Source organism: Osmia bicornis, chromosome 15 (assembly GCF_907164935.1).
Source record: "Osmia bicornis bicornis chromosome 15, iOsmBic2.1, whole genome shotgun sequence".
Taxonomy (NCBI): domain Eukaryota; kingdom Metazoa; phylum Arthropoda; class Insecta; order Hymenoptera; family Megachilidae; genus Osmia; species Osmia bicornis.
In genome coordinates, this window is record NC_060230.1 from 6,179,636 (window position 1) to 6,203,798 (window position 24,163).

Below are 24,163 nucleotides of genomic sequence, written 5' to 3' on the forward strand. Positions count from 1 at the left end.
AACCCCTTCCGTGTTTATTGCCAAAGCCCATTCACGTGCCCAGGTGCTACTTGGATGGGTAGAGGCTATGGGCACGATGACCTAGTTCATAAGAATAATAATTAATAAGCGGTTGGCATTGTGTTAGTATATCGTGCACGATGTAATTTCCACATATGGTGTGTGTGTTTTTAGGCTGTGGGATTGCGTCGGTTTAATAACTTTTTCCTTTACTTTTAATTAGAAATAATATTTTATTCACCAAGATGTACGATGAACGTACAAACCAAATACTATTGTTATCATTACTATTACCATGATTACTACCATTACTATGAAATATTCTATATCAAAGTAGTTAATTAAATTTTTTAATTGTCATTATACACAATGATTGCTATCCTTTGCCAGACGATTTCAGTGAAACATGGTACGTACCTTAGAGTGTGATGTGAGATGAAACTCGGGTGACGGAGGCGTCCCGGGACGTTCTCCCTAGTGTAGGCTCTTGCGCCCGGGTGGAGTGTATGGGGGTCGTGGAATGAATTTTTGTGAGAATGTGATTTTGCCTTTTTTAAATATAGCGTTAGGTAGGTAGGTAGTATACCTTCTGGTGTGTGTGATAGATTGTAACTAGGTAGGGCCGGGACAGGTTGTCACAGTCTCTTGGTCGGGTAGGCGCGATTTCGCGTGATCAACCTGTACCTGGAATATATTTGAAGAGTTGACGATACAATCGATACGAACGGAGTATGTCGTTCGCCTTCGATACTATCTGTACAATTTTTCAAATTTTTGGCGACTTCATAAGTCGTCATACGCGATCGCGATGGCACGAAACGTACAAGTTCTGCTCGAGCACGACACGTGTGCACGAACAACGACTTATATATAGTCCTTTTTCGTCCACGTGTCAATTAGAGTTTCGCGATTTTTCTTTTTTGTTGATTGTTTTTTTTTTTGTTTGGCGAATTTGCAAGTCTCGAGCTTTAGATATAAGTTTCAGGTGGGTGGACCGCCCGAAGAAAGAAAAGGCTATATGCCGAAGCGCCCCGACAAACTGTCTTTCAAGAGGGGAACTACTAATGATTTTGCATCCTTTTCTAAAAAGGATGGGAAATCATTATCGTTACTACTTTGTCACTGTGCTCGCCTGTAGTTGTAGTTTTGTAATTTCAGGACAAGAGGGGGCTCGTGACCCCCATGATTTTGGGCAAATCGCGTTTTCAATTTAGTGTTGCGAATGAATATTGATTACGGTTCAATTTAGTGTTGCGTATGCATGATTATCGCGATTTTTAGTTAATGTTGCGAACTTTAAATATCGCGTTTCATTTTTGCATTGCTTCAAAATAGAATTTAGCTTTTCAATGTTGATTACTCTAAGATTTTTGAGAGTTTTGTTTTGTAATGTTGATTGTTTTAAGGTTTTTTAGAGTTTTGCTTTTTAATGTTGATTGCTTTAGTGTTGTGAGTAAAACATCACGGTTTGAGAATCCCCTTTTTTGCATTATAATTGCATGTCTGTTAAAGATAGCGTTGCGAATGACATTAGCGCGATTGTTTCCCAGTGTTGCGAATTATAAATACGCGATTGCTTTGCATTAGTTTATAGAATTCCCTGTTAATTAGTGTTGCGATAATGAATATTCGCGTTTTGCATATTAGAGTTGCGATATATGATGAAATGCCCAAAAACGATCCAGTGGAGTTGCCATGGTCCATGAGGCAGCTATGGATCAGCTGCAGAAATACAGCCTTGGATTGGCTGTACTACTTTTTTGGATTGTTTGTACTAATGCATCTTCTTTCCAGCTATTAAACTTTTTGTCTTGATATGGATTCAATTAATAAGTTTCTGTTGCAGAGAAATATCTTAGGACGTGTTTTGGTAATCAATCCTTTTTAGTCTGTTTCAGAAAGTATTCTAGTATTAAAGTAATGCGAGTCTTATTATTTTTGCAAATTGCATCTAATCTTTCGTAGTGTGTTTCAGGAAATATTCTGGTGAGGACAACCAAATCAACAAATTCATTGTATTTATTTATTTATGTATGTCCCTTTAAATTTTTATATAAACACGTTGCAAGTTTATGATTTTATAGAATGATTATATCTTAATGACTTTATGGTCATTAAGATATAATCGTCAAACAATGCAGTGTTTAATTAGGAAACGTTAGATTTAAGCGAATTTTTAATATAATTACGAGTGCTCGTATAGGCACGTATTCTTAGTAATATAAGTATGTAGGACAAATATGCAATTGCATATTTATTAATTACAGACCTGTAATCAAAATCAAAATTAGAAAATGTTGCAATAGGAATAAAAAGCAAAAATGTACGTAGATATATGTATAGATAAGTAAATAGGTTATTCACTATAGTGAATAAAAATAATGCACCTTTTGTTGTTCGTTTGCACAACAGGCAAAAACGTTTTGCAAATGTGCATCAAGAGGATGATGTTATTGAATAAAAATAAAAATTTGCATAAATGGAGGATGGACGGGATGTGATAGGGTGGGTCTGTACCCCCAGCAACCTCCCCGTGGTGAGATCTGGGCAATCGTTATTATTTGTTAACTAATTAATAACTGTATCATTATTTTTATGGTACATTTATTAATTATGCAGCAAATAATATGAGCGAATTGGCTGCGAGAATGCTTTTTTTCTATTTAATTGCTGTTATATTTTTTTAAGGAACTATGCTTTCACATTGCAAATACAATTTTACGGAAAGAAAATTAATAATAATGAATGCATGGTCAGTATTGTTTAATTATGTACTTATATAATACATATAGCTATCGTAACATACACTTGTCATTTAGGTGTATGCGAAAGGTGACATAGTATAGCATGCCGTTAATTGGATGCAATAACTGAGGTGGCACTTGAGTCAGTTTCTGTTCAGTTTAATTTTCGATCAAACATGGGCTGTTTTATCGATGCGGAATTCGGAGTTAGGCCTCGACGCTTGCATCGCCTTAATGTTTTCTTTGCTAATTGTCGAATTAGCATTGAAATAATCAGTGCTATATATTTGAAATTCTTCTCATTAGTCACTCTTTAATTAAACGCTTTGATTGCTGAATCGTGCAACGTTCTTAATAAGTCGTACGTCTATTTTCAGTGTGACCCTTGTCCCTTTAATACGGTTGACAACAATAATTTTATACTCATTATCGAATCTCGACGCTTATCAAGACGTATGCACTGACACGTCACTATCAGGCATCGCGAAACCTCTATGACAATTTCGGTTTACAAACATTCAAATAACAGGAGCAAAGTTTCATCTCGGTTCAAACACGTGACAAATGCGATACTTCTTTCATCTCATATTTTTTCAAAACTGGACCTACCAAAAGTTGTCTCCTCGAGAAACACATGTCGAGATATGTACGTGAAAAATCATGAAAACTGGCAATTCGTATGCTGCCTCTGATGCTGATGCAAGCATAACGATGCTCGTTTGAGAGCGTATGCAAAAACGCATATGTGTGTGGACTGCATCAAGAAACTCGATTCTCATGAATTTATGCACGCGTCCCTTTTTTTTTATTCTTGGTTGAAACAAACCGTGTCGACTCAGCAAACCGAGCAGTAGGTTTTAGAACAAGTCACGGCAGTATGGATCATTACTGTCGCAGTTATCGTCGGTGTGTTTCTAGTTTATAACAAACCATCGCGTCAGGTGCGTCGGCTTTTCGCAGAAACAAAGCGCGAAACTCGAGCTGCGTCGCTCGTAATTCACTTCGATTCGAACTACTTCTTGGACCATGAAATCGTCGTCAAAAACTCTGACCAACTACACGATAAAACGACGGAGAGAAATAGAGATACACCTGGATGCTGGATCATGAAACGCTCCGGTCGTGAAACAAGTGTGTGATTTGTAGAATGTTGAGCTAGAAAAATTTGGTAGAGGAGAATAAAAGCATCAACGCAAGATTTAGAGAAAAATACGATCTTTAATGAAGATATTTTAATAACATGAACAAGGAAGGAGTGATCGATGTGTTAAATTAATCAGGTGCGATGACAAACGTTAGAAAAATCTAATTCTATATTATTTACAAGAATGTCGATGGTATACAATAGAAAAATACATTAAACGATTCAAGAGGCACTGGTGCCTCTGCTGTATTCAACTATTCGTCGTCTCTCCCTGAGAAGCTCGAGGAATCTCGCTCTGGGACTTCCGGGATATTTCAACTTATCCCTTAGACGCAGCAGTTCGTTCGAGCTCTCGATATCCGATTGATCTTTCAAACAACCGCACACTTTCGATCCACTGTTCCTGATTCTTCGCGAATAATCGTCCGATTCGTGAAATTCCCTTTTCCGCGTGTTATCAGACGACGACACTCTATGGACAGGAAAACTCTTGAAACTTTTCCTCGACGAATCATCGATATCGATAAACCTCGAGCCATTAATCGTTTCATAATTGGAGGGAAAATTGTGTTTGGATGAATCATCGCGTTTGATCGTCCTCGAAGGCAAACCGAGGAACCTGGCTTCTGTGTTCTTTGCATTAGACGACCAAGAAGAGCTATTAAATCTTCTCAGAGGCAAATAATCTTCTTCCATCGTCGAGTCCAAGTCATCGTCGACAATTTGATCCATCGAACGAGTTCTGCCGACCGATAGATTCCCTGTAATCTCGTAAGTAGTGACATCCTCTTGATCGTTTCCGTCAGAGGTACCTTCCAAGCTGAAGCTACCGCTAAGATCCCCGGGAAATGATTCTCTTATCGCCTGATTGTGCTTCTCTCGAAATTTTGAGTAACTTCCGGGACTCTGGGACCTGGAACCGATCGATTTTGAAAGCCGATGTTTACTGGACGTTCCGCAACGAACAGAATTGGCGACGTTCATCAGTTGATCGAAGATCCTCTTCTCGAGATCGTTTTCCTGGCTGCTTTCTGTTAATCGAGGGTTGGCTAGCTGTTCTGTCACGTTGGATGGTTGGTCGTAGAGATCGTCCGTGTTAGGAGGAATCGTGAACTCATTGCTGGTCGTCGGTACACGAGGATCTGTGCTAGGACTCGCTAAACTTAGTCTAGCGCCAGCAGATTCACAGTCGACACCGTATTTCTCGCGAAGTAGCTCGTTATGCTTGTCGACCCTCCGAATGCATTCTTCCAGCCTCTGAATACCCTTCAGACACCTTTCGTAGGATTCCGTGGAAAGGACGATATCATCGTTCGACGGTGGATCGTCGGTGTCCTCCTTTAGGCTGACCCTACGACCCCTCGGTTCCTCGTAATCGCGATTCCGGTCGGAGAAGCTACTCCTTCGACGGGTACCTCGTTTTCCACCGGCTCCGTGACTTGGACTTGCATTCCTTGGGAAAAAAATAGATAGATTGATTTATTTTGCAAACTTCTTTCATATAAATATCATTTGTTTCGTTTAATATAGAAATAATATCATTTTTCTCACCTTTCGAGCATACTAGTACTGTTCACGTACTCGTTGATGGAGTTGAGATTCCGCATGAAGATCACCGCCTCGCTGAGGTACTCCTCGAGGATGTTCCTCGTCGGAGAATGATACGAAACATCCTCTTCATCATCGTCCTGGTTCTCGAAACTATCCGACTCGCTGCACGTGTTCTCGTGCAACTCTTCTTCAGAGAACTTCACCTTCTTGCAATTCTGTTTGTGATCTCTGCTGGAACCTGCAACATCCTGTTCCTCTCTGAATATTTCCTCGGAACTGGTCGACTGTACATCCCCTTTCCAATCAGTCTCCGAAGTCGAACTAGCCTTCTCTTCCTGTTGCGAATCATCAGTCTCGTCGTTCGAAGATTGAACGGTTTCCACGGGTTCCGATACGTTTTTCTTTCTTCTCTTCTTGATGATAGACTTCAGGGTGGATTTTGAACTCTGATTCCGATCTACCTTGTTTTGGGGAACACTGGAACTTGAAAAAGACACCTTCTTCTTTCCAATATTATTCACACGACTCGTGGAACCGTCAGACTCTTCGTTAACCTCTTCGTAATTATAACAACTCCTACCTGGAAGTAAAAATTTGCGATTGAATATTTACATTCAAGGAATTAATGAAATTCTTACGTACCAAGGATCAGTGATTTGTAATCGTGTATCTTGGTTGGCTCAATCGATTCCACTGGGTTCTTCTTCGGGAATTCTACTTGACTATCCTCGAAATCTTCCTCCGGCTCCACCTTCTCCGATTCGATTGATTTTGAACAGTCCTTCTTGGTGTGCGCCACCACGTCAGGTGGACAGAAGCTCTCACGCTTCTCAGTCATTTGTTTCAATTTGGTAGATGATTCGGTAGAAGCATTGATCTCATTGTAATCGAGACTATCGTCGGAGAAACCGTGATCGTGATCGTTGCTGGAAGAAGGGTTTATTTGGGAGATTCCTTCGACGTTGATCTCTTCAGGTTCCGTCTGACATTGTCGCAACACACCATTGTCTTCCTCGAGCGACAAATTTGTGCTGACCGCTGGAATTTCGTCGGTCTGCGGTCGCCAGGAAGACGGTGTCGTCGTCGGCCCTCTCGCGCGATCGATCGAATGAATTGCGTTTGCCAGTGGATCGGAGAACGACCAGTTCCTCCACGGATCCCGGTAAACGACCGTGCTAGGTGCTCTTTTGAAATTAAAACTACGCTTCCTGGTGATAAACGCCTCGGTGATTAATCCGTCCCTGATAAATCCTTCACCGTGAAGCCTGTCTCCTCCCGGCTCTCCCTGCTTGCCTTCGAACACGTACGATGTCCCCAGGGAATTCCTGAAAGTAATGGAATTCCTCGTACCCTCTGTTCGATCCGCAACCACGTCTACTCTGGCCGACCCGTTGGACACGTTGTTAGGGTCCTGAAAGATGTTCTCGATCCTGAACACCCTTCCGTCCGTCTGACTAAGGATCGATCTACCTGCATCCTTCGAAGGAACAGCCCCGTTCGATTCTTCGGTCTGAGTCTCGCATTCCTTTCGATTAGATTTCAGCTTCTCTTTGGAGGAATCGTTGTCGGTAACCGAGACCTTGGATTCTAAAGCATTTCTCGTTTCGATGACGATGTTGAGGGTGTCTGGTAGCGATATGCTAATTACATTCTTCTCTATATTTCCACTTGTCGATCGACTCTGAGATCTTTCAATGGAATTACAACACTGTCTCAGGCAAACTAGAGTCTTGTTCTCCGTCGGTTGTTGGTTGAATGATTCCGGTCGCGGTGTTTGAACCGCGAAACTGCGACAGGGTGAAAAGACTACCGTGTTGGTCGAACTCTCTGTGTAGACTCTGCGATCGGTTTCCGGGCAAAGATCGGACACCTCTGTGCTGGATAGATTACTTTCGGCGTAGTTTTGAGTGTCGTCTGAGAGGATTCCAGAATCGTTGCGAGGCGAATGGAACTCGTAATCGAACTCCTCGAGGTCGTTCGCTAGACTGGCCACGTCCTTGCACCTGACGATGCTCGTCTTCGGCTTGTCCGTCAAGGTAGCCGTCTCCTTCACTCGGAGGATCGGCGTCTTCCGAACCGTCAACTGTTCGCAGCCCACGTGATCGTCGGTTAACACCCCGACGTCCTTGCAAAGAATCTTAGTCGTTTCCGTTAAAGAAGCAGTGTCCTTTAAACGTACAGTCTGCAAACACTCGGTCTGCGTCTCCACGCAGACTCGTCTACGTTTCCCCAGCATCTTCCTCGAGATCTCCTGCAATTTCATCTTCGCCAGCGACTTGACGTTCGCGTTCTCTGGCGGAGAACGGACCTCGGGAACATCCTCGGCAGGTTTCCTGCTCGAGTACAGTCTCTCGGTAACCGCGGCCACGATTTCGGCTCGTTTCACACGCTGTATGGGCGTGTGCGACCTGATAGACGTTGCTTCCTGCTCTAAGGAGCTCTTCCTGCGCAGTAATTTATCTCTCGCCAGGCTAGAGATCAAAATCTGTTCGTCCTTCGAGCTGCTCGAGCTGCTATCCTTACTGGTCTTCCTCTTCAAGTTCTCTAAACTCGACTTCCTCGCGTGATTCTTCGTCTTTTCCTTCAGACTCTTGTCAGACTCGTTGCTGCCTTTCCTCTGAAGCTGATCCTTGCTTCCCCTCCAATTTGACCCAGTACAGAGTTGTTGATCTTCTATCTCTCGAATATTGTTCAATTTCTTCCCTCCAAGCGTCTGACGCTTCTCTAAATTCGTATGAGACCTCTCCAAAGAGAATACAGGCTCTTTCTTCCTCTTCAGGATCGTCTCCACTGAACCGAACCTCTTCGACGTATGCAAGTTCGATGAAATCGAAGGGGACAGTATGTCTACCGAGTCCTGCTTGCGGAATTTTGGCTTCTGCCTGGGTTTGGACACCGTACTCGAACTTGAAGAGACCGGTCGTTGATACGCATCGAGCTCGTTGTCGCCGGACGCGTGACACGAGTTAACGGAGCTACTTCGTTCGTCGTGATCGACGCCGTCGAGTTTCTCCGGGTCTTCGAACGTCTCACGATCGTTAGCTGCCTCGATGAACTCGATCGAGTCCTCGGCAACCTCGTCCGAACAAATCTCCTCGATCTGCGCGGACGTTTCTTGAAGATTATCGTCCGGCTTGATGAGAACCGCCACCAACGTCGGAATATCGACGAACACCGACTCGTGGATCTCCCTCGCTTCGTCCTCCTCGTCGTTCAGCTCCGTTACTCGCGCGCGTTTGTAATTCCCCGCGAAACGATCGGCCGTCGTTAAGGATTCGAACGAACTGAACTTCTTTATGGAAGAATCAGCTTCGCAAGCGATCACGCTGTCGCTTGAATTGGATCTTCGAAAAGTAGGCAGACACCTGGACCCTTTGTGGTCGTCCACTTTCAACCCTTCATCTTCTTTCGATCCTTTTATTTCCGTGCCTTCTTTCTTGGACGTTTTGATTAATTCCGAGTCTTCAACTTCGGTTCCTTTATTCGATTGTTGGTTGATCGAATCCAGCAGCTGATTTTTATAGCAATTGCATAATGCCTTAATACTCGGCTCGATATTCTGTAAAATAACGACAGTAATTATCGTAGGTGGAAATGATTCGTGAAAATTGATGACCGATAGGAATAATAGAAAGGATAATGGTCGGGTAGCAGTGATATTCCATGGAGCTAATTAATGAGCAATTACGTGACGCAAGAATATTGTAAAATCTGGAAATGGAAACGAGAATATCTCTGTTAAACGTACGGCAACACCTGCGAACCGTGTATTTTATCAGCAATCGTTCAGATGGAGCATCGTGGGGAGGGGCGGAGTCGGTGGTCGCTCAATGAGCATCAAATAAACGATTCATGCATTTCATTTGCGTAATGACGGTTCGACGATACGAGTTTATACTGGTTTCCAGGACCGATAATAAACTTGCCCGATTTATACCCATTGGTCCGTGAACCAATCTCCGGATTCAGCTTCTAGGTAAACGACGAGATTTTGCAATCGGTTGAGTGCCGAATAAATTGGTTCAATGATTTTGTATCCATGTTTCTGTTTTGATCTTTGTTACGTATTACTTTCATTTATCATTTCCTTTTACGCGTATCTCGATTAGTAGTTTATTATTCGATCGCAGAGCTTGGGGAATTTTTGAAACTTTTGCTAATTAAATATTTTAACAGAAATACTTGCCTTTTCCACTAACAAGGACTTCAGCCTTGCCACTTCAGCCCTCAGGTCGCGAATGATCCTCGCCACGGGATCCTCGTTGACCACCGGCCGATTGACCACGCTTTGCGCCCTTTGCGCGAACCGCAGGGTGTGCGCTGTCTCGTTGTAACTTCCGCTTGCTGGCGAGATCGCTGCAAGCAACACAGGTAAACACAGGTTGTATATTGAAACTATATTTATGCCACCTAAACTATTCTCCCATAGGAACAAATTCTATGCTCGTCTATCAGCCGAATTTTTCCAATAGAAAGAGTTAAACTACACATTTTTTTTCTGCCGACGACGAGTGCCGTGTAAAACGATGATAAGCGACTCGATAATTAATCGCTCCGACCCGTTGTACCGGATAAAATATTACCTCGAATCAATTCTCCCCTCTCGCAATCACTCGCAAACGATACAATGTGACTAATTGAATTTCAGGGTGGGTAGATCAATCGAATAAACGTTTATTTTGTCGTACAGCGTGAAACGACAGGAATTTTCAAAAAGTCGACCGAATTTTCGGAGGCCGTTCGTCTGTGAAACGAGAAGCGTCGTCGACTGGCAGACAATTTTAATTCTATCAAGAGTCGAAACATAAAAGGTAGACGTCGATCGTTTGATTCAATCGCGAATACAACATTGAATATTAAACATACATGGAGGCCGGTTGATAATAAACCCGAATGTTATTAGCAATTCAATTGGTCGTCGACGATCAGCGGTTTCGAATATTTCACCCCCGGATTAATTATATACGCAACGCGGTCAACCTAGAAATACATATCGATCGTAGAACGTTAATTAGTAATTCGTTTTTCTATTTGGATGTTATTACACGTTCTTAGATGAACGAGATGCCTCTCGTATCTGGGATGAAGATCGTACAGGGTGATTCAAAAGGGGTGTAAGATACTTTGATGGAACATTAAGGATGTAATTTTGTCTTAATTACTTTTGAATAACAGTGTACGTGCTATGTATAATCTAACTACGTGTACGAAGAATTTTGTACGTCCATCTACGAGACATCTAGAATGACTCCAAGAATACTCTAATGCCGTCATCTAACGCCGCGGAAAGAAAAAATGAAATGAAATCAGCTGGCTTTAACTGCTACTTCAACAAAGCTTAAAGGATTTCGTATTTACCGATTCCCGTCGCTACGCTTTCGCGCCCGCTACGCTTATCGAATTTTAATCTCCGCGCCTTAGCTCGCCTGGAAAAGCATTTAAACCAATTACCATCCGGCTCGAGTCTGTGCTCGGCTATCGCGAGGATAATTTCATGAATCAGAGGCTCGCGATAATAATTCTTCTCTGGCAATTAAGTGAAATTTACGGAAAGCTGGAGTTAAGTGACGACGGAGGGATGGTAGCAGGGAGTCAAGGAAGGGTGGAAAAAAACGACTGTCAATTTTTTTTTGTCGCGTCAGGGAAGCTGAATCGTCTTCTCGAATTAAATATCGCGATCGTAGAGCAATCAGGTTGGGAAACAGGGATGAAATGGAATAATAACGACGTTTCAAATGGAACAGGAACGGAGATGATCGAGAGGGTGAATCTCTAAGGAAAGTAAACTGCATTAATCCTTAATTGCTACGGTGAGATCCTGGAGCAGCCTACTCAGTCGATTAATAAATGACACTAACTGGAAATTCCGAGAATGATGAAACTTCGATCGTAACAGTTAAGGGTTAACAATGGATTGATGGTTGTAAAGGATGGAAAACTGCTCGTTGAACGTGTAAATCATCGTTTAAGTGGATACACGAGAAGAGGGCATCTTCTAAAAATAAATATAATGTAGGAGAAGAGGAATTGAGAGATAAGGGAGGAGAGTGAGGATCGTAAGGGTGGTAAAAGTGAGAGCAGAAGAAGGGAAGATCAAAGGGAAGACACTTACTGGCGAGCATAATGGTAGTGGCATTTCCGCCAAGTGCGTCCTTCAACAGCCAAGTAAGCGAAGAATCTCTATAAGGGATGAACCTTCTGCCTGGACCACTTCCGGTCGAGCCTCTCTCCGCGAGGGCTGATATTACGTTCCCTAGAGCCACTAGACTCTTGTTTATATTCGCACCCTCCTGCAAAGACACGAGTTACAATCTTTTTCTTTTTCAACCATGTGTTTCCTCGTGTTTCGAGGTAAACAGAGAATTTCGAGGATTTTTCTATCGATAACAGATCGATTGGTGGAAAGTCGACCAACAACCACCGAGAAGGAAATTCAGCAATTGTTGCGTTTTCTGATTTCTTACCTGCTCGAAAAGCTTCCCAAGATTATCGATTTCCGTTTCGGGCTTGGATATTATTTTTAGTAAGTGACTCACCTTCAGTCGATGAACGCCGCTGCACGTGGCTGCACTCTCGCTGCCCGCCAAATCGACCAAGCGTAGTTTACTACCAGCTCGTGGAGAGATCTCGTTCCTCCTCGTGGACGAAGACGTCGATGTAACGGCGCCACTCGCGACGCTTGGCGTCTCCTCGGTCAGGCCGATCGTAAGCAAAGCGTGGCTGCGGCTGCTGCTCGGATTCTGCAACGTCGACGCTGTCTTCCGGGCCTTTGTCCCTTCCTCCACGTAGGACATCAACGACCCCAGTCTGCGGACCACGTGATGCGTCAAACCTAAAATAACAAGAGTCAGACTGGAAGTTTCAAACAGAGAAATCGAAGAGGATCCGAGCATCCTCTGAATGGCAATTATCGAAATTGCCAGCGATCGGGAATGATGTCTTCGATTTCCGCTACCTTGGACATAAGGGCCGAGTCGAGGATGCTCGCGAACTCTCAGTCCCGTTGTACTCGAGGACGGCTTCAAAAGATCCCTCACCCTCTCGTTGTATATCTCCAAGTAACTGAAACAGAATTCCCAATCGGTATCATGCTTCAACTATCGCGTTTCATTAATTACGTTCATTTGGCAACTACGTCGATGAATTCGCCACTTCATGGCCCGCGTTAAGCTCGATCGATTTCCCTGCATCCTGGAAATTAATTCATCGCTCGATGCTACGTTATTCGCGATACAATCGAGGAATTTTTGTTTGCTCGCTCGGAACAATTCCGCGCGATTGGTATTTTTAGCCGACGGAATCGTGTCGGTTGAAAGTACAAAGATTTATCGGACGTTGGTCGCATACTTTTCGTCGGAACGGTGCTTGTAGGTGAACACACGGACCACCGCAAGCTCTCGGATCCTCTTAACGTCATTATCTGCTCGGCTGTGCCCGTGAAACGTCCGCACGTGCGATCGTAAATCCGCTTAACAGCGATCGCAGTTTCCACTGTACGCCCAGAGAAACACTTTCTGCTTGGATTCCACCTCGCGGTTACTGTCCTTTACCTGGGTCGCTCTTCTATACTTTCCCTTCCATTTTCGAAACTATCCTATTTGTCATACCCTTCGAATTTCAACATCCTCCTTGTCCATTTAGACAAGATGGATCGCGATAGTCACCAGGACGTTGCAATTTCTATCTCGATCGAGCTCCTTTGAAAATACAAATGTATAGAATACTCGTTTCTCTGATGAGGAAAACTGGAGTTTACTGCCAAATATCAAAATACTTTGTCAAAGGGACTTATTTACTGACTAATCAAAGCCAAAAATCAACGAGGCAAAAGCATCACGTTAAAGGCAACTTTAGTTAGGATTTCAAAAATTAGAACTGTTTCGAATTTCTGTCAGAATCATTTCTAAATCTACTGGAGAGCTTCTACCTTTTGACATCGCGTATTTCATTCCGTGAATCTGACGGAATTCAGCTCAAAGTAAATAGAGTCGTCTGGCTCGTGACCACTGAAAGTATTCAGAAACGTTCCGAGATGAATGCAGTTCGGTGCTGATTCATTGAGGAAGCAGCAGTGAACGCGTTTCTGGAAATTAGAAAATCGAACGAACTCGTGGAATCACCTAAGTTTACGTCTCTTTCCTTGACCCTAAAACGTGCTAATTTTCGGCTACACGTGAGAAACGAGAGTGCGAGTGCGTCTAAATATACCCGAGTCTCGGCTACCTTCTCTTCTTTAAAGAGAAGCTTCAGAATTTTTGTGGCAGGTAATCTCGGCCAACGATCGAACTCTCTAATCTCGAGTTATTTGCATTTACGATCGCGAAATTCGTAGCAGAACGTTTCCACGTTCCAGAAGGAAATTGCCCTCGCCCTTAAAAGAATAACGGCTGCTTTGTAAACTCAGCCTTTTTATCGCCCCGGCGATTGCCGAGCAACAGAGAAGAATCGCGAGGAAGCTATTTAAAGTTTTGCCCAGATAATTCGCTACGTTTGTTTCATTTTCGTTCGTCAGCTTTTCGAAAAACAATTATGAGAAAATTTTAATCATTTACGATAGGTCAGGAGCCTTTTTAGTTCCACCGGTGAGTCAAAGCTGGACTAAATTTATACTGGTTAGAGGATATTTTAATCTCATCGTGGCAAGAAAATCAAAAGTACAGAGCCAAGTCGCGTTCCATTCGATAGACGATATGTTCGAGTCTGTTTCACGTTTCAAATGCGCTGAGAAGCCTTGCGATTCCATCCAGTCGAGAAACTAATATTCCGTTTATATTGTATAATTATCAGATAACGAGCAAGGTAATCAAACTCGCTGAAATTCGAGCTAACCCAGAATTTATCTTCTGTATTATGAACGGTAATGATGGAAATCAACGCTGTCTCCCAAACTATTATAACAACCATTCTTACGCGGGATTCAATCTGTCGGTATTCGAACAGGGAATAAGCGAGAGAAATCAGCTTATCGCGACTAATTAATCTTATGCCTTGCGTCGAGTCGTTGATTACGTTGTGGATGGAGACAAAACGAAACGTATTCGTGAAAAAAGTAACAGAGAAAACGAAAACTGGTTCTCGTGATTGTCGGATATTAGGAGGCGAACGGTGTCGAAATAAGAATCGATCCGTGTCTACATTTCAATATTGCCACGAAGGAAAAAAAAGGATCCTTCTATCGCACAGTCAGAGCCGTGGAATCCGTCTAGCTTGCAAGATTTTCCACGGTTGCAAGCCGATTCGCGGCTGTGCTCTCGGTGACCCAGTAATCTAGGGTCGATATTTACGAACGAGCGTGTAAACGCTTCGAAGAATCGCGTGAACGTCATGTGTCGCCGTTTACTACTTTTCAGTCCCGCGAAAATTCTTTCCAGTTAATAATTCGACGTAGCTGACTGTATTAGGACGATGGCAACCGTGGAGGATCGGAGGCTCCGTGGAGTGGGTCGACGACTCGTTAAAACGTCGCGTGATTACGAAGAGTCTTCGAAGGAGAAAAGCAATCAGGCCCGCGAATTAAAGAAACGTTATTCGTTTGGAATTCATTCGGTCGCTGATTCCTGCGAATTGTTCGAATCTGAAATTCAAAGGGTCTCGTTAAGAGGTACGTGTCGGAAGATCCAGGCTCGAGATTGAAAGCCGGATCAGACAACTCTCAGCTGCCCTTTGCGTGGAACTCGACCCTTCAAAACCCTTTACAGCCGTTTTATCTTCAAAAACCGACTCAAACTCATTCTAATTATAAATAGGAATACCGAACGAAAATTTTCCTAAATTTCTTCTTAACCGTCTCAAGTATCTCATGTGTATCAGAGGTTCGATAAAATTCAGCGTCAGATTTGAAACGAATCGACGACAATCGCTAACAAATAGAAACTGTGAAATGCAGATCGAATTGAATTTGACGATCGTAATGACCGGGAATCGAGAACGTGGTCGAAGTTGAATTAATGCTTTCACGGTGGCGGTGGAAGGAGGGAAGACACGATAGGGAAAGAGAAAGGAAAATGTGAACGATAGAAGGCAACAACGATGATAGAGAGAGAAGATAGAGGGGTTCTATCGATCAATCAGCCATAAGTAATGCGGAGCTTTTGATCGGTTACCGTTTCATTGCGGATGGGAAGAGCTGCACGGCATGCTATCACGTACGAATTCGGCGACTTAATCACGTTAAACGTCGATGCCTAATGACGATGCTTCCTGATCAATTGGCCGCCAACGAATCATCCTGGACTCTGAAACATTTCTGAACAACCATGACTGTGTTCCCAACGGGGAGATTGGAACGCGCGGCTTGCAAACTGATCGTTTGGATGTTCGATAATTGTCTGGCAAAGTGAAAATTCTCGCTTAAACAACGATGCCAGAGATATCTGGGATTCTAAATCAACATTTTCAGCGAAAATCTAGACAACGATAAGAAAAATTATTCGTATATTGAAATATTTTTTTTTTTATAGAATTTTTGAATTTTGTGATATATTTTGCGAAACTGAAAAATAGCAGGGTAGTTTCGTATATCCTTTTTTTAAAAATATATTTTCCTATAAATTCACCTGGAAACGAACGAATTAACGAGGATGTAAACGTGCGACAATTTTACTCGCGACATTAGCCGTGTTTATTAGGGGGACGTGTCAATTGTAACAGGATCGTTGTTAGATCGTAAATTAAATTATGCCCGGGCTCGGCCCCCTCGCGTTTATTGACGAGTACGATTCGCTAATAGGTATAATTAATTGCACAACAAAACCGTGCTATCGATCCGACGGCCGCGTGTATATTCCCGCGTGGTTGTATGCCGATAAACGAGCCGCGAAACCGTCGCGGAAATATTCGCGAAAAAGCAGTTAATTAACTGGCCGTTGCTTGCTAACTAGTTCCCTATCGGTCCGTTCCCTGATAAATTCGCGAATCGTTCTTTCGCGTAAATTCTTTAAAAGCTTGAGTTTTTACATTATTATCACCTCTGAAGGAACATGGCGCGAATTCAGAGGAATTTTTCCACGCTGTTTTTCAGAACAGTTTTCGTCCCGATGAATAATTTTTCACCGCGATTAAAGAACGCTCTCTTGGAAACTGCCTTTTTACGATTGTTCGCCGGTGCGTGTCGCGCAACGCCGTCATCCGGGACGGTAGAAACGGTACATAAACGAATTTACAGCTTTCCTACGGACGCTTTAATTCCTGAGTAACAAAGGGAAAGGAATTCTCTCGCGTCTTGGCGAAAAGTAAAGACCCTACCTTTGACAATGGTCGCTGTAAAGAGTGGTGGATCTGAATAGAGGGAACACGGTGGTGGGAATAATAAACCTTGATAACGACGGTCAAACCTGTGACAATGATAGTCGAAAAGAAAATATAATGTCCGTGAAAGTGTTAACGCAGGTGAGGGAGATTTTGAAAGAGGTAAAGTGAGCTTGAAATTCGAGATGAAAATAAATAAAAAGGAAAGGTGATCGATAGAAGGCAATTCGATGTAGGATTCGAAAGGGGAAGAAGTGCGAAAAAAAAGAGAAGGAACGGGGTGAGACGAAGAGGAGGGGTGTTGTTGGCAGCCATGGAATTAAAACGTACCGCAAGCAGGGGAAGTGCAGGACGAAAGGAAAACAAACGCCAATGGTGCAAAAGGAAAACAAAAACAACGGCAAACAGAATTAGCAGCGAGAATTTTCTCGCTGTTGGCTGGCAGCGTTGGTGTAAAAAGGAACGAGCGAGGGCAAATAGAGGAAATGCTCGCGGGGAAAAAAAGAGAGGAAGAAGCTTCAATGAATTTTCCACAATGACCGACGTCGGGAAAACCGATGTTCCCGTAACGATATTTCGTATAGTTCACGGCCATCGAAGGCCGTAGGTCGAAACTGCTGTTTGTTCGTTGTTTCAAAGTGAACTGAGATTGTTCGAGCGTGGTTATCTTTGGAATTTCAAGTTCAATCATCTACAAAATAAGTCGAATACTATGAAAAATCAAGATTGGTGATCGTTGTTAGGACGAGTGCTTGCGAGAATTTTGATCTCTTGTACTCCATCTGGTGACGGATGCCGAAACACTGTCACGACGCGAGAAGGATAATAATTCCATCGAATTTTTCACGCGACAAGCGTAAATTTCGTGTCGTAAAAATGTCGTGATACTAGGTTTCGCGAATCGAAAGGATCCCGGTATCGTCGAAATTTTTCATCCAGAATATAACGAGCTCGGTCCATTAGCAGGAATTATTATCGCGTAGATACAAGCAAGCTTTCGGATACGTTTTAATCTAAAGGGTACACGAGATATTTTCAGGATAGGGGGTGGCATTAATGGTCGTTGCGTAAACAGGACGAACGAGAATGGTTTGGTTGGGTGAAAATTTCTGAAAAATTTCACCGTCCAAATTTGTTGGTGGTTCTGCTAGTAGAAAGAAACATGAATGACGACGGTAACACAGTGGCTTTACATTCGAAGCAGACGATGGAGTGTAGCCGCGACAGGAGCCACATTTGTTCCCTAGGTGAACAACGAATTGCCCTGGCACTTTTAATAACTGCCGGTGATCGTATAAACGCGAATTTATAGTATTCCAGCGCTGCGAAATGTTTCTGTTGGACATGCGTAAATCTGTCGTATCCTTTTTTTTTTTAACGACGAACAGGGAACAAAGGATGATTCACGGTACAGTTACGGATGATGAACACCTGAAAACGCTCTCCTCGGCGATAAAAATGTTGTTTCTTTGCAAACTTTGATCTTTGCTAACGATCGGTTGACATTTGTAGCTAAATTGTCACGTGTGACGTGGTGAGTGCAATATCAATAGCATATTTATGAGATCAATTGACCTATAAAATAAAAAATAATTCAATAGATCGACAAAACTGCGCTTTTAATAGCAATACCTATATAAAAATCATTGAACTGCTTGAATTTCTATTGTAGTATCAGTGAGTGGTTCAAGTAACAGCAAAGAATCGAATTGTTCCTCGATTTTCATTCGCTCGCTTTTCGTTCCCTCGCCGACCCACTTAACGATTTTACGTCGACGAGTGACGAGGAACCAGTCCAAAAGAACCAGCCCGTTCGATCTGACCGATTCGGTTATCTCGCAATATATCAAGCGAAATTCCTCAACGAGAACGTTCACACGGAGAAATAAAACGAATCAAATTCTATTCCTCCTCAAGATCAGCTTTTCCAGCGAGAAAATGCCGGAGTTACGAATGCAAACGTGCTCGAGCACGACGTTGTCCTCGATAACGAAACGACAGAAAGTTTCTTTGAATGACAGCCGAACGGCGAGTGATTTTTAAGTCTCAATATGTCATCCGGGAACGGGAAAATATATCGGATCGATGCGCAGAGTTCCATTTTCTTTCCTCTCCAAAAGAATAACAAACAGGAGAAAAAATAGAGAATGAGTGGCGATATTTCACGCGAAAACGGTAAATACGATTTTTACGAGTGCTCCTCCGACACGGTCAACTCTTTCGTTTTTTAGTTTTGCACCGAGCTCAAGGCAATCCGAGAAACGTTTAATATAGGAATAAAAACGGTGTTTACGAGGAGAAGTGCGAATCGAAGATTCAAGGAGAGTTTCCAGGGAAATTTTTGTCATCAATATGGATGAAGTTTGAATAAAAAACACTGTGGCTTGCGTTCGTCCCGTTGTTTTGAAATAGTACTATTTTTGCAGTGCAAACCGAACATTCAAAGCGTTTAAAGCTTTTTGTATGAAATAAATAAAAAAAATCTTTAGAAAAATTCATTTACAGGATTGTATGCCGTCCAAGTTTGAAAAGCGTAATCCAGTTATGAATGCTTTTAAAAATATTTGCCAGATGTACAATGTTTGAAGCGATTAAAGTGTTTGAAGGATTCGAAAGAATGAACGTGTATTTCGATATAAATGAAAAATCAGACAAGGATTTCGAAGAGCTGTTCGACCTTCTCTTTGTGTTTCCCCGAAAAATGGATGAAATTTTGAAAAGTGGCGTAACCGGACGATGAAACGATGGCGTTAGGTCGTAGTGCAAGTGAAATTAGGAAGGTTTTGTACCGTGGTAAAAATTCTTACCGAGGTAAAGCGAGCTTGCGTCCGCCTAGGATTGCGAGTCACGGGGCACTGAGCTTACAAGACACATTCAGGCCAACAGCGCTTGCAAACTCGCGACTCCTAAGCTCGACTTCCATGTCTATCCATCCCCTTCCAACACCGCCCACCTCTCCATCCGACACACAATATTTTCCTTCGGTAGACGCGTTCCTGATTTCACGACCCCTGCACTCGTTAACGAGCCGAGACAATCGTGTCGCGTGCCACTTCCGGTTCCTCGGCGATCGTCCTTTCTAATAAGTCCAACTTGCAGCCGAACGGATAAGCTTCAAGATTATCACGTCTCAAATAGAATAATTGATCTTGCAAAATTGTAACAACTAGAACAATAAACTAATCACCGTTCATAGCGCGGGGTTTCTCGAAGCCGTACGAGGGCACAGCAGAATGCGAACAGAACTTACTGCAATTAGATTACCGAATAGCACACGTGGAAGCAGTAACGAATTGACTTATCGAAACGATCGAGCGGGACAAAGTCTGCCGAAAATGATGGGTGAAAATTGGCCCGATAACCGAACCTTGACCGACAGTCGTCGATTGGTTGATACCGTTCTCCTTTGTTGGTGTAAGTTCGTCGATACGCTCTACGAAAGACGCCACGAATGTTAAGTTTCCCACAGTTATCAATTCGAACGCGTTATCACCGTGCCTTGCATCTACGTTCGGCTTGGTTCGAATAAAATTCACCTGCTCGCCGATACAGTCCGTAATTGAACGAGGGAGAAATTTAAGATGACAGGACAATGGGTTGGGATTCGTCGATAAGATTCTTAATTGCAGAGAATCGTCGACAAAATGCAAGACGGTGTCCTGTTTCCAATTATTTCCGAAAGGAAACGTGGATAATTAATTGCCGGGGAAATGAGGTCAACTTCGAACCAACGATCCGCTTAGACTGGCACAGTTAATCTTGTAAACCCCTATGTAGGGAGTGTTACATGTGTAAATGTAAATACCCTGTATACGTTTTAACCCGATTTTCTAATATTGTAAGGAAATAATGGTCAGCATTTACCTAACCGAAACGCAATAATTCTTTTCATTCTTCGCTTCCTCCTCCATCCTGGCGAACAGCCCCTGGCAAAGTCGAGGTGTGAGTCCTGGATCGTCCTGCGAGAAAAACAAAGGAACATCATTGCCAGATATTCGTGAGATATACAAACGGTGAACAAAAGGATACCTTGGTTCCCATCATCGTATAAGTCTTGCCTGATGCACTTTGCCCATACGCCACCAGACAGGAATTGTATCCTGAGAAGAGCGCTTCGAGAACAGACTGACCGAGTGTCTCGTAGATCCTCGCTTGGTCAGCGAAATTTTCAGCTTGCTGATCGGATGAATCGAAACAATAATCGAAACCATATCTCTTGGTCCGTTCTCGACTGTCCCCAGCCTTGCTGGAAGACACCTTCAGGTTCGTCAGCGAGATCCCGTTCACGTCTGTACGAACCACCACCTCCGAGCCTGTTAAATGCAGCTCCCTAAATCGTAGGACAGAGACATTGAAATCAAGCATCGAAGCATGTAAAATAAAATTAAAGATAAATTCTAATTAAACCGTGACACGGTAGTTCTGGAACACACAGTCGAGTGCACCTGAAACAGTTTGTCATCGTAGACGAAAAGAGAACAGAGTAGACCCGACAGTCTCGTCGGTGAGCTTTCGAAACGACAGTTTCGTTTTCCACCTTTTTCATCAAAAAGCTTTTTTTTCACGCTACTCGGAGTCGGCAATGCATTGCTGAATTTCAAGTTGGTTTCGGTAAAAACGAAGCCCGGTCGATCCACAAATCACTGCCGAACGAGTTTTCGGGTCGCAGTGTCGCGTGGTACAACATTTGGCGTGACAGGACAGGTAAGAGCACGATTACACACGTGCTGTCGCGTGCGTGTAACGCATACGAGCACAACCGAGGTGCTTTACCCCGTCCTCGCGTGATCTTATCACCGTCCCTGTTCCATCTAATCGGCGCGATTTCGTACCACCTTATCCAACTTTTTGCCAAATGAATACCTCGATCGTTTTGGGTCAACGAAGTCGTGCTCGAAAGCGTAATGATTTCAATTACAGAAAGGAAATCGTTGTAGAGTTGAACTTCCAGTGGAGAATTTTCCTTCTTAACGAATTATATTTACCAAGCTCGCGATTATTACTCGACAAACACCGCAACTGAGCTTCTTAAACTCTGAACGGCAGCCCCTTTTCCTCGGTATATTTACAATAATCTCGAGAACGATCAAATTGACCCTTCCTATCCTCCAACAGCCAACTACAAATCTTCCCTCGACAAACAATTTCAAGCAATCCGTTGCGAGGACCGTAGCAATCGATGTTTGCAATACAGCGTACACAGTAACGTCCATTCATAGTGTCCCGTGGCTTTCATCGATCAGTTCATCAGTCATCGATTGGCAGGAAGCCGGTGACAGGGATTTAACCAGCAACACTCGAAACCGATCCGTCCACTGAGAATCTCGACTACTGGACGAAGTGGCTGGATGAAATTCTGAATGAAGTACCAGGCATCCTTGGTTCGCGTTCTCGAGGGAATATCGTTACTCATTCCTCGAAGCAAACGACGCGAAACATCGTCGAACACTCGGACCCAAGAAAACCTCGACGTTTTCTTGAATGAATCGAGGCGACAGCTCTACGCGAGCCGCGTTACGCGAATAGCAACCGCCACTGCTATTATCTTCTTCGTTCTTTCCCCTTGTGGTACCGTCCAGTCAAACCGAGTGTTATTCTAGAACGGATGCTCTTCCCGTTGCTCCTGTTGGAGTCGTTAAACCGACGAGTCGTCGTGTGTCATCGTGTCCGGTTATACTCGTTGAAGCATCCGTCACTCTACCGATCCGATCCGATCCGATCCTTCAAACTTAGGTTATATCGATAGAGTACGCAAGTATCTACCCCGCTAATTACTTGTCTAATCGTTCCCACAAGAGTAATAAACATTTCCCTACTGAAAAGTGAACTTCAGCATAGTAATCTAGACTGCGGCATCCCCTGGATCGACAAGGGCTTCGCAGGGATATATTCGCTGCTTTAAATAAACTCGTCGACCCCCGTACGTCGGGCGACCAAACAGCGGCAGCTTTATGGGATTTTATTGGGTTTTATTTTAGTCTGGCGGAGCGAGCTTGGTTTCTTTCGAAGTTGAAACTTGGAACGTTCGGTGTTGATTTTTCTCTTTTCTGGATGAATTTCACGACGGAGCTGTGAGGAACGTCGATGTGTGCTTTCCGGTCAGCGTAGAAGGTCTCTTTGCAAATTTCACTATCCTTCTCGATTCTTTGTTTGCAAATCAAGAAGTATACTTCGTATTTTAGTCGTAACATAATTTTACTTTTTTGGTCGATAATGTTATTAGAGTCTGGTAGTACTAATTTTAGGAAACAAATGAAATTCGTGAGCCAGCGTTTCCGAAAACAATTTTCCAAGATTCAATATTACCAGTGGCCTTAATTTTTACCGTCGAGCATATTGCGCTTGCTTAGCGAGTAATTGTTAGTTTGTCTTACTTTCACAATGTTCCGGCCTCTTCTTCTAAGTATAGAAACGAGTTCATAAGTGGCGGCTCAAAGGCGCACCCCTATAAATCTATCTCCAGATTTCTGTCCTCGTTCCTTTCCCGGCTCGAAATAATTATCTCAGAGCCGTGTGTGTGCACGATTACCGCTCGAAACCGTCCTCGTAAAATCATGGAAACACGATGTTTCTCAAAAATGAAATTGCGGTGAGCTAGGAAGGTGGTAAACCTTGACCTTAACACCAAAAAGGTACTCGTATCGAGAACGTAGAACGAAGAGAGGAAACGGTAAAGTAGAAGTTTATTCCTTGCTTTCTGCCGTTTCTTAAAATACATTGAGACTTACCAGGCGCCGGTTTAACAACTAAACATGTTCAACACCAGCTTGGCTAAAATTTGCAACCAACGTTTTCATTATCTTAATCGATTTTCAAACGCTCCACTGTTCTACCTTCTGGCGAGTTTTTTCCTATCATTTTAAACCCATGGAAAATGCTTTATTGATAACAGGAAGGCTATGTTAGTGTAACACCTTATGGACCGAAAGTCTAGTAATTAACTTCTCGGTAATTGAATGAAAAGCAATTAAGGAGCCTTTGATCTTTGATAATTCAATCGAAGTAATAAAATTTAAACAGATTAAAATCAAGAAGACCAGGTGCAATTTTTAATTATCAATGTTATTGAGTTAAGTAGCCTACCCCTATAATTAAGTAATACTATTTAACTTTAATATAGTTAATCGAATGTTATTTAATATACGTGCTCAATGTTAATATTCACCTGGCAGAAATTGGTCTTACTCGTACTGCCACCTTAATGTTCGCCATATTGCCATCCCGTGGACGACAATAATCAGCTGGCTGCCATCGTAGGGTAACTTTGTTCTTATTTCATGTCGCGGGTACAACCGAACAGAATCGTACGAGCAAGATGAAGAAAGCTGGAACATCAGTCGAGTTACATTTTGCACAATGCGACGAACACTGAACACGAACACTACGGATCTTAGAAGTGGAGAAGAGCTGGCGTAGTGCGTGCACTGGCCGGGTGCACGTGTTCTACTGTTGCGATGAAAATACCCTCGAGTCACTC

At 43.1% G+C, this 24,163-nt stretch overlaps 1 protein-coding gene across 3 annotated transcripts; it reads right to left on the reverse strand.

The window, feature by feature from the left end:
• Nucleotides 1–3,942: 3,942 nt before the first annotated feature.
• Nucleotides 3,943–24,110, reverse strand: LOC114877837 (kinesin-related protein 8-like). 3 transcript variants are annotated; one of them, XM_029190909.2, is made up of 10 exons: nt 23,852–24,110; nt 20,716–21,016; nt 20,551–20,645; nt 12,395–12,501; nt 11,976–12,271; nt 11,552–11,729; nt 9,626–9,795; nt 6,082–8,998; nt 5,440–6,019; nt 3,943–5,341 (listed from the first exon to the last, which is right to left on the reverse strand). In XM_029190909.2, exons 1-10 carry the CDS (start codon nt 23,896–23,898, stop codon nt 4,111–4,113), a joined length of 5,922 nt encoding a protein of 1,973 aa, XP_029046742.2. In that variant the 5' UTR covers nt 23,899–24,110; the 3' UTR covers nt 3,943–4,110. The 3 variants fall into 3 exon arrangements, with proteins under 3 accessions (XP_029046742.2, XP_029046744.2, XP_029046743.2); XM_029190911.2 differs by lacking the exons at nt 20,551–20,645; nt 20,716–21,016; nt 23,852–24,110 and adding an exon at nt 19,494–19,798; XM_029190910.2 differs by lacking the exons at nt 20,551–20,645; nt 20,716–21,016; nt 23,852–24,110 and adding an exon at nt 15,543–15,615.
• Between the last annotated feature and the right edge of the window lie 53 nt (nt 24,111–24,163).